At 54.7% G+C, this 12,102-nt stretch overlaps 5 protein-coding genes across 5 annotated transcripts; 3 read left to right on the top strand and 2 right to left on the bottom strand.

The window, feature by feature from the left end:
- Positions 1–798: 798 nt before the first annotated feature.
- On the top strand, positions 799–2,208 carry G647_08769 (uncharacterized protein; the record flags this gene model as incomplete). The annotated part of the gene is made up of 1 exon (XM_008733076.1): positions 799–2,208. One exon carries the CDS (start codon positions 799–801, stop codon positions 2,206–2,208), a length of 1,410 nt encoding a protein of 469 aa, XP_008731298.1.
- A 375-nt stretch (positions 2,209–2,583) lies between these two features.
- Positions 2,584–3,705, top strand: G647_08770 (uncharacterized protein; the record flags this gene model as incomplete). The annotated part of the gene is made up of 1 exon (XM_008733077.1): positions 2,584–3,705. One exon carries the CDS (start codon positions 2,584–2,586, stop codon positions 3,703–3,705), a length of 1,122 nt encoding a protein of 373 aa, XP_008731299.1.
- Positions 3,706–6,234: 2,529 nt separating this feature from the next.
- Positions 6,235–7,086, bottom strand: G647_08771 (uncharacterized protein; the record flags this gene model as incomplete). The annotated part of the gene is made up of 2 exons (XM_008733078.1): positions 6,235–6,642; positions 6,703–7,086. The coding sequence occupies 2 exons, from the start codon at positions 7,084–7,086 to the stop codon at positions 6,235–6,237; spliced, it is 792 nt and encodes a 263-aa protein (XP_008731300.1).
- Positions 7,087–9,287: 2,201 nt separating this feature from the next.
- On the top strand, positions 9,288–9,881 carry G647_08772 (uncharacterized protein; the record flags this gene model as incomplete). The annotated part of the gene is made up of 1 exon (XM_008733079.1): positions 9,288–9,881. The coding sequence occupies one exon, from the start codon at positions 9,288–9,290 to the stop codon at positions 9,879–9,881; it is 594 nt and encodes a 197-aa protein (XP_008731301.1).
- Positions 9,882–11,056: 1,175 nt separating this feature from the next.
- On the bottom strand, positions 11,057–11,920 carry G647_08773 (nudix hydrolase 1; the record flags this gene model as incomplete). Its single annotated transcript, XM_008733080.1, has 1 exon — positions 11,057–11,920. One exon carries the CDS (start codon positions 11,918–11,920, stop codon positions 11,057–11,059), a length of 864 nt encoding a protein of 287 aa, XP_008731302.1.
- Between the last annotated feature and the right edge of the window lie 182 nt (positions 11,921–12,102).

Genomic DNA, 12,102 nt, shown 5'->3' on the forward strand with positions numbered 1-12,102 from the left:
TTCCCACGTTCACTAGGGATGTGATAGCTTTTCATTGTTTACGGTCTTTGTGTGCTTGACTAGCGGTGCATGAGTCCCTTCGATGCTTTCTCTTCAGCCTTTGTCCTAGAGAGATTGTTGTCGAGCTCCACATTGGTGCACAATGACAGAGAGTCGTGATGAAAGAGAGCCCCGGAACGCACACCCTCGAGGACTGCTAGATTATTGCACGGCGGACAGAATATCAATAGCAGGGACGCGAGCCAGGTGAAATGTCCCGATCTGCGTTTTGCTTGTGGCCATTGCAGTGGACAAGGCTAGAGCAGCTTCCAGAGCTTGTAAGTAAAGTTGGAGCTCAACGTTGCTCAAAAATTCCGTCAGGCGCCTCATAGGACAACAGGGTACCAGAGCCGACCTCTTTGATAGCATCGTAGAGCCGCCGGCAAAGCGTGATGTTGGCCGTTCTCGTTCGGCGTTGGCACCTTTGAAGTCTCTGAAAATATTGGTCGTATATGGCTGTCCATAGGCAGGCCACTTTGTATCGTGCCAGACCGATCTTATCGTCGCATGCAGTAGCAGAGTTTGTTGAGCCGTCCTCAACGTACATTTGTAGACTGATATACAGAATCCAGCCAGCAGTGAATGAACGATCTGTGCACTGTCGCAGGCACTCGGAAGTGGTTTGCGCGTCTGAAGTTTCAAGACTACCGTACCCTTCTACGGTCAAACACAATATCTTCCCACGCATCTTGAATGTGTTTCCTCAGTCGCCGTGTTTGAGCTTCTATCCAGATCCGAGTCTGACAATGAGCTTCAGAAATGGATCCTCGCACGGCAGACCCCGTGCAATCTATATGGCGGGACCTGCCCGAAGATACGTTCCGCGAACACCTGGTCCGGCTTGAAGAGCGTACTAACGCCGTGCCAATGGACGTGCAACAATTTGATGTCTCGACTAATATCAAAAGCCACCGCAGCGGTCATCTGTTGTCAGTTAACGATGAACAGGGTCTCGCAAACGCGTTTGCATTCTTAGTGGCCGTGGAGGAAGGTGCGCAGAGCGTGGCGGCGGTCTGTCTCGAAGAAGACGTCAAGCTCACCACTCTGACCATCCGCTTTGCTGCTGTCGATGCCATCAGCGAAGCCGTCCAGGGGGCATTACGCCACGTAATCGACGTGTTGTCCGTGAAGAGTGACCGCCTGGTTGATAGTCACTTGAAACTTGACGAGCTGTTCCGGCTGGTCACAAAGATGCATTTCCGACGCATCCTCGCCCGCCTCCGCTCCTCGAAATGGACCAAGCCGAAGTTCCTCTCTCGCAGCCACAAAAAGCCATTGTGGCAGGACTTTGCGAATCTATCCCATCGTGTACAATTTCTCTACACGAAAAGAGAGCTTTCTATCCGGCAGTCTCTCGAAGAGCAACTCGAAAACCTGACCAGATTGTATTCGTCATTCGAAATCGTGGCTCTGGACTCTGATGAAGAATTTGCCCACCTCATCCGCCTTGTCCGTACGAGCTACGACTTTTGCACATATGAAGTGGTTCAAGAGTATGCCAGGCGCCTCGAAAATGCCGGACCAACGTCGCAAGTCCGCTCCGCCCTCAAGACCATCCGACAAATTGAGAAAATTGCGGCCTATTATCGCATCTCAAACACTCTCATTCGAATCTCACGTCTCTACCCGCAATACTTTCAAGCCGAGAAACTCGTTCTGAATTTTCTACCGCCATATGCTAGTGTCCCAACAAGTATCGGGTACGAAGACTGGGCGAAGACATGCCATGTCCATGCCGAGATACAGCTGATTGTTTACTACGATATGCACTTTTCGGACACTTTCACCTCCAATTCAAGGTCTCATGACTCACACAACGCCAACTTCCTTCCACCCCGTGTGATTGGCACCAGCAAATACCTTTGCTATCTCTGCTATCTCTTCATGAAAGTGCATGGTCGGTATCCACCCGCCAACACGCACGGGCGTTTGTATGATCAATGGACAATACCCGACTGTGCCGACTTCGGCGATGACCAACGCAATTTCTACAGGTATATCATACAGCAGATAGACAATGAGGTTCTGGCTCGAGCGTCAGAGCCACCCCTTTGGAGGCCGGAACCCATGACAAGCAGAGAAAATCTCCTTGATACCATGGGCGATGAATCTTCCACTGTATTGTGGCGGAGACCGCCACCCGACGGAGGCCGCAATGCTATATCTTGAAACGCGTGAAAGCCTGTTCAGACACAAAGGCGTGCATCACAGCCGTCCTAAGATGGACTCCGTGAGGAGACCAAGCGGCCAACGCCCCCTTGCCCGAGATATTGTGTGTTGTCTTCGACCTTGAATCAGCGCAGTGAGCGACAGTACTAAGAATATTCATCGTCGGAGTGGCAGAGGGAGACATTCTAATCGATGAACGGATTCATGGAGTTGAGGAAGTAAAGGCAAAGTGATTTGAAAGTCAGCCGAAGTTATCCCGACCCTGTGGGGAATGATTCTTCACCCCTGCAATGCTGCCCTCTGCGATCACCACTATCATCCTACACATCGTGGAAGCCAAGTTCTACTTCTTCTCAGTCGACCGCATCGCCCAATATGGACTTCAAATCCCTCATGTCCGCTCAAATCGCCAAAGCGAAGCCCAAGCCCACCCCATCGCCGTCGAAGTCACCCACTCCCGAGGCCGTTGCCAACAGTAAATATTTGCGCCGTGCAGAGCTGGAAGCCGCACGGCAAGCTGCTTATCTCGCCGAGCAAGAGAAAATACAAGCCGAGCGGGAGGAACGGACAGCCAAGAAGCGCAAACTAGAGGCTGAAGAGCAAGACAAGGCCGCGAGGAGGGAGGAGAAATTGAGACGGTTGGCAGAAGAGAGTAAGAGGAGACGGGAAGAGGAGGAGCGAGAGGAGGAAAGAAAGCGAAGGAAGAGATTGGGCCTACCTGACTTGGTCGATCAGAAAGCCATCGAAGACGGCTCAGCAGCCGACGGAGTCGGCGAGGACATACCCGACGATGAGTTACGGTCAAAGCTGCGAGACCTGCACGAGCCTGCCTCCCTCTTCGACGAGGACCATTCCGCACGATTGAGACGATACTACGCTCTGACCCGACAAAAGGCATTGACAAAGGCTGCCAAAAAATTTATGACGAATGGGCCCGTCCCAACAACATTGGAACCCCTCCCAGAGAAAGACCTACTCCTCCCAGAAACGATGCCTGACCGAGCGTCACCCGAGTGCACATTCCTCTACCGACAGATAGCCTCATATTTCACCCTCCTGCTCACCGAATGGAGCCGCGCCTTGAACGAAAGAACCGAAGAAGTCAAGCAGTCATCTTCGGGAAAGCAGGCTTATCAAGCGTACCTGACTGTCTTGCGCGACCTGACACCCCTCTTCCGGCAATTAGAATCCGGCACTCTGGATCATTCGCTGCTCGGGTCCATCTGCAAGATCCTCCGCAGCACGCAATCCCGCCGGTACGTCGAAGCTAACGACGAATACCTGACCCTTAGCATTGGAAAAGCCGCCTGGCCAATCGGCGTTACCATGGTGGGCATCCACGAGCGTTCGGCGCGCGAGAAGCTCCACGACGGAAATGCCCAGGCCCATATCATGAGCGATGAGGTAACAAGGAAGTTTTTGCAGAGTATCAAGCGCTGTATCAGCTTTGCGCAGACAAGGTGGCCGCCTGAAGATTTGGGACAGTTGATGGGCTAAGTCTGATCGACGCGACAAAGCGAAATAATGTTCTCCAAGAACACTGGTGGCTCGACCATGGAATGGTTATCAAACATCTTGATCGGACACGCCCACTACCAACACAGTAAGCTCTTGTGAGATGCCGGTTCTTTCTCCATGTGGTTCTGAACGCATCAGAACGCATCACTACTGGTAGATGCCACCCATCCTGATTCCAGCAGAGCGGAGTAATACTCAGCTTCCAAAGCGGCCTGCATCCATGAATATGTCGAATCTCTGGACTGGATTCGAGGTCGTCCGCTTCTTTTACGCCTTGTCCCCGGGTGGGCAACGACAAGTGCAGAAGAACAGAGGTTAAAACCGCAGCCGTATGAAGTGTGGCCCGGGCTCTACTCTAAACGTTCGTTCGACTTCGGACAGGCGGCCGCACCAATGTATGTCTGCGGTACAGTATATCCTGGAACAGTCCAGGAGACCTGCAAATACGGCGCACATACCTTTGAAGACTTCCATCGTCATGACTCCACAACTCGTTGTGCGAGATGGCATTGTGTCTGTTTCGTGGTCCACAATCGCGGCATACCGAAGTGGCGAGTATCATCCAGACTGGGCCCGATTCGGGTTTGATGATCTGAGACGCAGAATCTTCATTCACGTCTTGCTGTAGGTACCATGCCATACGTGAAGAGTCGTCAGATGGGGAGTTCGCTGTCCGGTCTTGATTGTGTAGCCCTTCCGTCCTCCTGCCGACTGGGAATGTATGGCAACGCGTTTGGACGCTGTCCCGGATGAGAGCCGACGCCCCGGCTAACCTCTGCTCGTCCGGAGCAAGAATTTGACAGCTGTTCGTAATTTGTTGCTAACGAGAATGGACATGTCGGAAGCAGAACTTGCCATGGACAACCTGTCTCATAAATCAAGATACGGATACCGTGAGAATCGTTGCAGATTGAAGCGACAAACAGATCGGGATGCACCTGAAAGGCATAGCTTATAGGTGGCGGTCCCAGAAAGGCTCGAAGCGGCTCCAGACCTCCAGGACGGCGGATGTTGCTCTTGTCAGCTCTGGACCATACGGTCAATCGGCAAGCGCACCGAGGAGACTGTACACAGTGCATGAAAATCTGCTGCAAACAACACCTTCCCTTGCTCGATGCGTGTCCGATATAGGAAGCGTGCCGGCTCCCTAGGGCTGCCCTTTCAGCCGCGATCCTGGCCCTCTTCGCAACTTCGTCATATGCGCACCTTCACACTCGCAGCCGCGGTGGACGGCCATTCCTATCCCTTCCCTTCCCTTCTCTTCCCTTCCCTCCCTAGCAGCCTAGTGCTGGCCCATGAGAACCATCGTACGACAGCCCGGTGCAAAACTCGCGAGCTTCAACGGTCACGAGGCCTTCTACTTCACACGCTTCACACGCCCGGTCCAGCACGGACGGGCTCGGCCTTCCAGATAGGCATTCCAACCGCCTTCCCGGATATTCAGCCGCAGGTCGTGGACTACCTGAGCTCTTTGGTTTGGGAAGCTGGGCAGGATGTTCATGTGAAGCACCATGAGGACAGTAACAAGGGATCTAGGTAGAGGACGGAGCTGAAGAAGGGGGAAATTGAGAGATTCATCAAACGCGACGCCAATCATCGAGCATACACGTATCTAACTTAGCACGTACGAACGAATTGTGCTCAATAACATGGTGAACACGCCCATGTGTCGGGTTATGTACGAGTATGGTACGGAGTGCCCGACTGGAATAAGAAACACTTGGTCAGTCACCAGCGTGTAGTGTATCCTCCGAGTCTAGAAACCATCCTAGACCGCTGAAACGAATTAGCCGCCGACGCCCAAAGATAACGCAATGCCGTCAACCTTCCTGCATTGCTAAATCGACCGGCCACCTGGGTATTCGCTGAATCGGGACAACATATCCTCCCATGCATATACCCATGCTGTATCTCAATTTGTCCTGCCCATTGTCCTCCGTGTTTGATCCAGCCTGTCGAGCGGACGGCCACGTGGAGATGGTTCCTCCACGGCTCCGCTCTGCCACAGGTCGCACCATAAACCCCCGTAGCACGCTGTGCAACCACACCGGCGGGTCGTCCAGCCCAACTTGAACCGTCGTTGGTCTGAACGAGTTACACAACAGCTCACATGTCCTTGCCTTATCACTCGCACGGCCGTCGAGACCAGCGTCCAGGCGTTTTGCAGAGTCTCTTCAGGTCATCTGATCATGATCGAGTCAGTCTGACGCATAGTGACTCTTCATTCCCGTGACGGTCAAGTTAGATGGTCATTTCATGTACTCGTACACCGACTCGGATCCTTCAGCCTGACAGACACGCAAAATCAGGCAATCTAGCCGCAGATAACCGATTACCGACGCCACAATTAGAATGGGGGGCCGAGGTGAGCCAAGGAAGGGATCTCGGAGAGCAGCCTGGCACAACCTCGTACAGGGCTGGGTTGCCCCCAAAGGAACTGTTTCCGAGGCGTTTGCGGTGGACCCCGACTAGAGGGTGGAGTACTCCGTCTGCGACAGCAAAACCCACTCAGAATGTGCTCCAGGCCCAATCTTTGGGGACGCTGTTGGCAACCTGTTCCACCGGCTTGCCCGAACGAATGCCGCTGGAGATCATTCTTCGGTGGCCACTTGCTCCTGCCAGAGGGGTTGGCGGGCCGCTCTCGTGGTTGCTGCCGTCTTCTCTGCTATTCTGGCTGTTCTTGCGACGGATCGACCTAGCCGTATCCCAGCGCTGATACTGACGGTGGCAGACCTCACATGCTCTTGACGGGCTGCCATCGGGGTGGAACTTAGCATACTGGTCCAGAGGGATTGTAAAGGGAGCGTGTGACGAGCAAAAGATATGGCCGCAGTGACGGCAGTGGTGTTTGCGGACAAAGAGACTAAAGGACGATCGACACTGCGGCGAGTCGCAGGTCGGTGAAGCTTGGTCGGGCTGGAGTAGAATACACATGTTAGTATCCGTCTGCATGTCTCAACGCAGGTGGCCGCGTACCTTCCAATGATCCCGTGTGGGAGGACCGGTGACTTCACCCAACTCCTCCTCTTGAGCCCAGTCATGGTCAAACGCGTCCAGGCCCAAGTCATGGTGGGCATCTGGACTTGCTGTCCGAGCCTCGGCCTCTTGTAAACTGTCCAATGAACCATGCAGGCTCTTGGGCGGCGTCATGGGCGATGGGTTGCAGAAGTGCTCGGTCGGTCGGAGGGCGGCAGGGACGTAGAGAGGTGACTTCAAAGGTCGCAGTTGCTTGTACGGGTTCGGCGCATGCTGCTGGATGTAGTCCTGCATGCGAGGAGACGCGGGAGACGTCGAGCTGGCTGGAGAAGGCTGTTGGCTCATGTAGTCTGGGATGGTGAATGGTTGAGCTGGGTAGTTCATGACCGCAGTTCGTGTGGCCACAGAAGAGGCGGCTCGACGGTCGTCTATTCGGATATAAGACGGTAGAGAGTCCGATAGCAGTGCTGTGTCTGCGCCACAGTGCTAGTCAAGACGACAGTAGATGCGCTTAATGTCGGTACCGGATAGTCGACAGTCGCTTATTGACAAGGCGCCGGACCACGAGCGGGCTCCGTAACCACGTTCCCGGTACCGAGAATGACCTCAGAGGCGGTGCGATAGCTCCCAATGGGATCTCCGCGATCAAGCAGAGACAAGGCAACCCGACGGGCGTCGAGGTGAGTGAAACGTGGGAGGTGGGGTGGGCGTGACGGCCAGGTAACGAGCAGGCCACGGGGAGGGTGGGATGGACGAGATCAAGAGAGGCACAAGCGCGGCCAAATCCCAACCGATATGTGACCCAGATAAGGGCGTCGTCTACCCAGAACACGAGCTGGATGACTCTGCAGAATGGGGGCACAAAGTGTAGCTATGATTATTTTCGAATAGTGTGGTCAACAGTAGAGGCAAGAGTAGCTGGCGGGTGAAGGATACAAAAAAGAATAGTGGTCGCAAGACCATCGACCTCATAGTGGGTAGTGAGGGCAAAGGCGAGAAGGGTCCGTACCCATGCCCACCCGTCGCGCGATAGGCATGTGCGTTCCTACTCAGTACTAAGCTGCTGATAAGGACTCGAACGAGCCAATGATAACTGCAGCATTAGGACAAAGGGTTGGCCACTGGGAAATCATGCGCTGTCTGACACCGCTGGGCTAGACAGAACGAGACAGAAGTCAAATGAGGAAATCCATCTGGGCGGAGGAGCATGCCGGGAACTGCGAGGGACCTGACCGATTCGGGTACGTCAGACGGGTTGCACTTATTTCACAAGAGTGCTCGAACAGGTCTCCCAGCTCTCAACTCTCTCGCCACCAGGCAGAGCAGAGTCGCAGGAGGCGATGACGGTCCGCAGGGCCCGGGGACAACGGCCGGAATAGGATTCGCGATAGGCTGGATTAGGCTCTCTTAGGCAAAAACAACCCCAGTTCTCCAGTTAAAGCCCGGCCCTGGGCAGCCTAGGGTTGCAAGCCGAAGTGGCCAACCAGACCGTGTGCCGCCGCAGCCTGATTGCCACCCACTGGTCGCAGTCGCATTGTCATCGGCACTCGACCGCCATTTATATTCTGGCTGGGCCGGCATCCGCAATATCAATGTGCTTTCCTGGTGATCTCCCGATCTTTACCACGCCCACTGGTTATGTACGGTGTACTGTGTAGCGAACTGCAGTCGGGGCACCACGGCACAGGTGCGGTTAGTTCCTGCGCAGCTACAACACAACCCAGTCGACTCCCCCGGGCACGAGGTCGCAGGTTGTACGGTGTCGGCGACCTTCACATCAACCAGATCCATCATGCAGAGGAACGAACAAGTTCGTCCGAATCCATGTATCCATTTAGTCACAAAATAGATTTGGTGGCTCTGGTGGATGCCATGATGAAACCCGGTCTCCGTTGGGAGCGCCAAGTGGGCATGGATGCACATCACTCGAGGCGTGCCGACTCCCAGCGATGTTGTGCATTATTATGGCATCGTGCAGCAGACGACCGCCTGGCGACCCAATGTTCTGGAGGGACGAAGCCGAGCGACCAGCTCAGCTGTTGTTGTCTGGTTGGTCTCGGTAGGCATCGGGAATGGTCTCCGCGGGGGCGTGTCAACGCGCCCGTCAATATCTCTGGCGGCCATCGGCTGCAGTGTTGCGCTGGCCGATGGAAACAAAAGTGGACAGGGATGCCAACAGGCTATGCTGTAACCATGGAGAATTTCTGTCCATCCACGCACCTGTCGGGCTGCAGTGGCACCTCCAGTAGCGGGCTCACCTGCTGGTCGGTAGCCAATTAGGCGGCCGGTTGCGCCTCCCTGGCCCCGGATCACCCCCATCTTTCAGTTAAGGTTTCCAAGGCCTTCAAACTCGGTCAAAGGATTGACACGTTTCCAACCCTCACTTCCCCCTCAATTCATGCTCCTTCTATGATCATCCCTCCTTCTTGATGGCGTTCTGCCAGGCCTGACGCTTCCCCGTGTCGCCAGTCTCGCAGTAACCGTGGGCATTCTGGCACCCTCACCTCGTACGCCCATCACCACCATTCTGGAAGACGGGGAGGCAGCACAGCCCGTAAGCGATGACCAAAAGACACGCCGACTCCATGGCGGATATCTCACCTATGGACCCTAATCACCCGTGGGTGGCGCGAGGCTATCGACCGGAGTTTGCCTACAGTGTGAAAAAGGCGCCTGTGGAAGATCCCCACGGGGAGATTGCGTATCAACGAGCGTTCGTCGAGGCAGCTGAGGCCAAGCATAGTCGAGCCGAGGCGAGATTGTGTCGAGTGCCCGATCCGCTACTATATTACAACTCTCCTTCGGCACGAGACTATATCAAGAGAAGAGACGATGCCATCTTCTCGGCAAAGCCTCGGACCGGGAACACCAGGACCTCGACTCAACCCAACACACCGTCGTCGATTGGCACGCCGACGTACTCCCCGGGCCCGCGTGCCTCGCCCAGCTACAGTGCAAACGCTGGCTCGGCCACACGGAGAACGAGCATAAAGTCCGACATTGAGCCTGCGCTTTCGATAGCCAACTCGTCACCAAACATAAGAACGGCCGACCAAGTGTCGCCCAGACCCTCGAGGCCTCCCGCAGAGCAGTATCAGTCTTACGCTCCTCATGGCCTTCCTTTGACGCTGGAGCCGAAGCTCGATGCACCAGCAGGCCCTTCCAGGATGCTACGATGACGAAGCACACGTTGGATTTCGCAAGATGGACTTGGCAGGGCGGACTATCATTCGAACACCCACAGAGGAATCACTCCAGCTGAGCCATATCATTCGGGAACAGAGTACGATTCTCCCAACACTACGGAGTATTGAGTCTTTACATGAAAAAGTGCATTTCAGCGAGCACTATTGAGTCTTTCCATTAATTGCATGCATGCCACGACGTTATGACGATATCCCTCAGTTTCAATTCCAGCACTGGTTCTTGCAACGGAAAACATACATTTACGGCCATCTAGACGACAGCGGAATGGATCATATCCCAGGATTCTCCCGCATCTTGGGATGAAGACAGAGGAGCCAGCCGATCTCTATACACGTGGGAAGCAACTATCCTTTCAGAGAAGCGCGGCAGGCCGAGAAAAACAGGAAAGGCAAAGACAGACATAGATCGGAGCATCTTCACCGAACGAGTACGGACTACGGCCCTCCTTCTCATCTTACACTTACACCGATCGAGCCACAGCTGCGCACGGTATGTCATGCAGTCCCAAGTTTTGACACCTGCACTGTGGGATCTCTTGCGGCTCACGGAGTCGAGCTTCATGCCGCTTCGCCTCCCATTAGGGGAATGACAACAGGCGGTCACAGATTAGCCAATCACGAGAAGTTCGAATACGAGGACAGGACCAGGACCAGGACCGGGACTTGGACTTGGACTGGATTCAGAAAGGTGGGACTCTCCTCACAGAATTCAACACAGCCTATCTACCTAGCTACGGTACACTGTACACAGTACATAGTACTACTAATCAGCATGCGTGTGTTCCGACCTGCACGTCGCGTCTTCGCCAAGTCATGAGTCACAGCTGTCATTCCGTGCCTCTGCAAGCGACTACATAGTACGTGTGTGATATGTGGATACGTGGACATGTGAACACACTATGTACTCCGTATGTGCGTACACGACACGGAGTATGCGTCCCACGCTGTCGTTCTCGTCGATTCGGCTAAGCATCCCATTCCCACCATGATGCCAGAGGCAGCCCCAATCTACCGGTCGCATTGCCATGCAAGCAGCACGCAGCACGCAGGGTACTGTACTTTGAGAGGATGCTGACTTTTGTACCGCCCAAGCACTCTTTCAATGTTTGTACGAGTATCATTTCCATGTCTGTCTGTCTGCCACCTGTTTACCCCAGAGACGGTACAGCATCGGGACGCTGGACCAGAAGTGCGATTATCGGTGAGAACAACATCCTTGAATCATTTTGGGGGGCTCCAAGGTCTGCTCCTGCTTCTGCTGATGCCTCCGTGCCTGCATCTCGTGGCGCCGCCCTCTTCTTCTTCTTCTTCTTCCTCTCCTCTCCCCGAAGACATCCCAGCTGAGGAGCCGCCCACGTCAGCAGTTCGTGCCATGAAACCCACTCCCATCCCGCGCATTTATTCGGCTCGAGCAGCTTCGCCTCGGGGAACTGCTGGCCTGTCCCTGTGCTTTGTCCCGTGCTCGTACGAGTACCAGCGTTGGTGCCGGTGTTGGTATCGGTGTTTGTGCCGAGACTCATACTCTGCCCTTGTCCTTGTCCTTGTCCTTGTGCGTGCCACCCGCCCCTCACACGAGCAGTCATAAAGATCGTGACATAATGCTTGCCTTGATTTTGGCCGTCCAGGTCACTCGTCGCGCCTGCTGCTGCTGCTGCTGCTCCCCCCCCCTCCGAGAGCATGACATCATTCGTCGCGGTCAAGAACTTCACGTCCTCGATCTCGAGGCCTGTCTCTTCCATGACTTCCCGCGCGGCACAGTCCTCAAAGGACTCGCCGAATTCGAGGTGTCCGCCGGGGAGGCCCAATGTGCCGGCGCCGTGGGAGCCGAGACGTTTGCCGAGGATGAACTTGTACGTTTCGTGGGGAGATGATGATGAGACTGGAGATGGGGACTTTGTCTGGGTCTGGGTCTGGGTCTGTTTCTGGTTGGTGATGTGCTTGCTATCAGTGTCCACGTTCACGGGATGGAGGATGAACACGGCGACGCCGACGCGGGGATGAGTCGTGGACATGATCGCGGTGGTTGCAGTGGCAGTGGTGGTGGGACGATATCGAATATCGATTCAGTGTCCCTTTGGTCGAGGAAGAGACTTGTCTGTGTGTGTCTTGTCCGTCCGTCTATGCGTCTATCTCTGTATGACTGACTGACTGTACGTATGCTCTGACGGGATGACTTCCCTTGTACCTAATTAAA

This window comes from Cladophialophora carrionii (assembly GCF_000365165.1).
Source record: "Cladophialophora carrionii CBS 160.54 unplaced genomic scaffold supercont1.8, whole genome shotgun sequence".
Classification (NCBI taxonomy): Eukaryota; Fungi; Ascomycota; class Eurotiomycetes; order Chaetothyriales; family Herpotrichiellaceae; genus Cladophialophora; species Cladophialophora carrionii.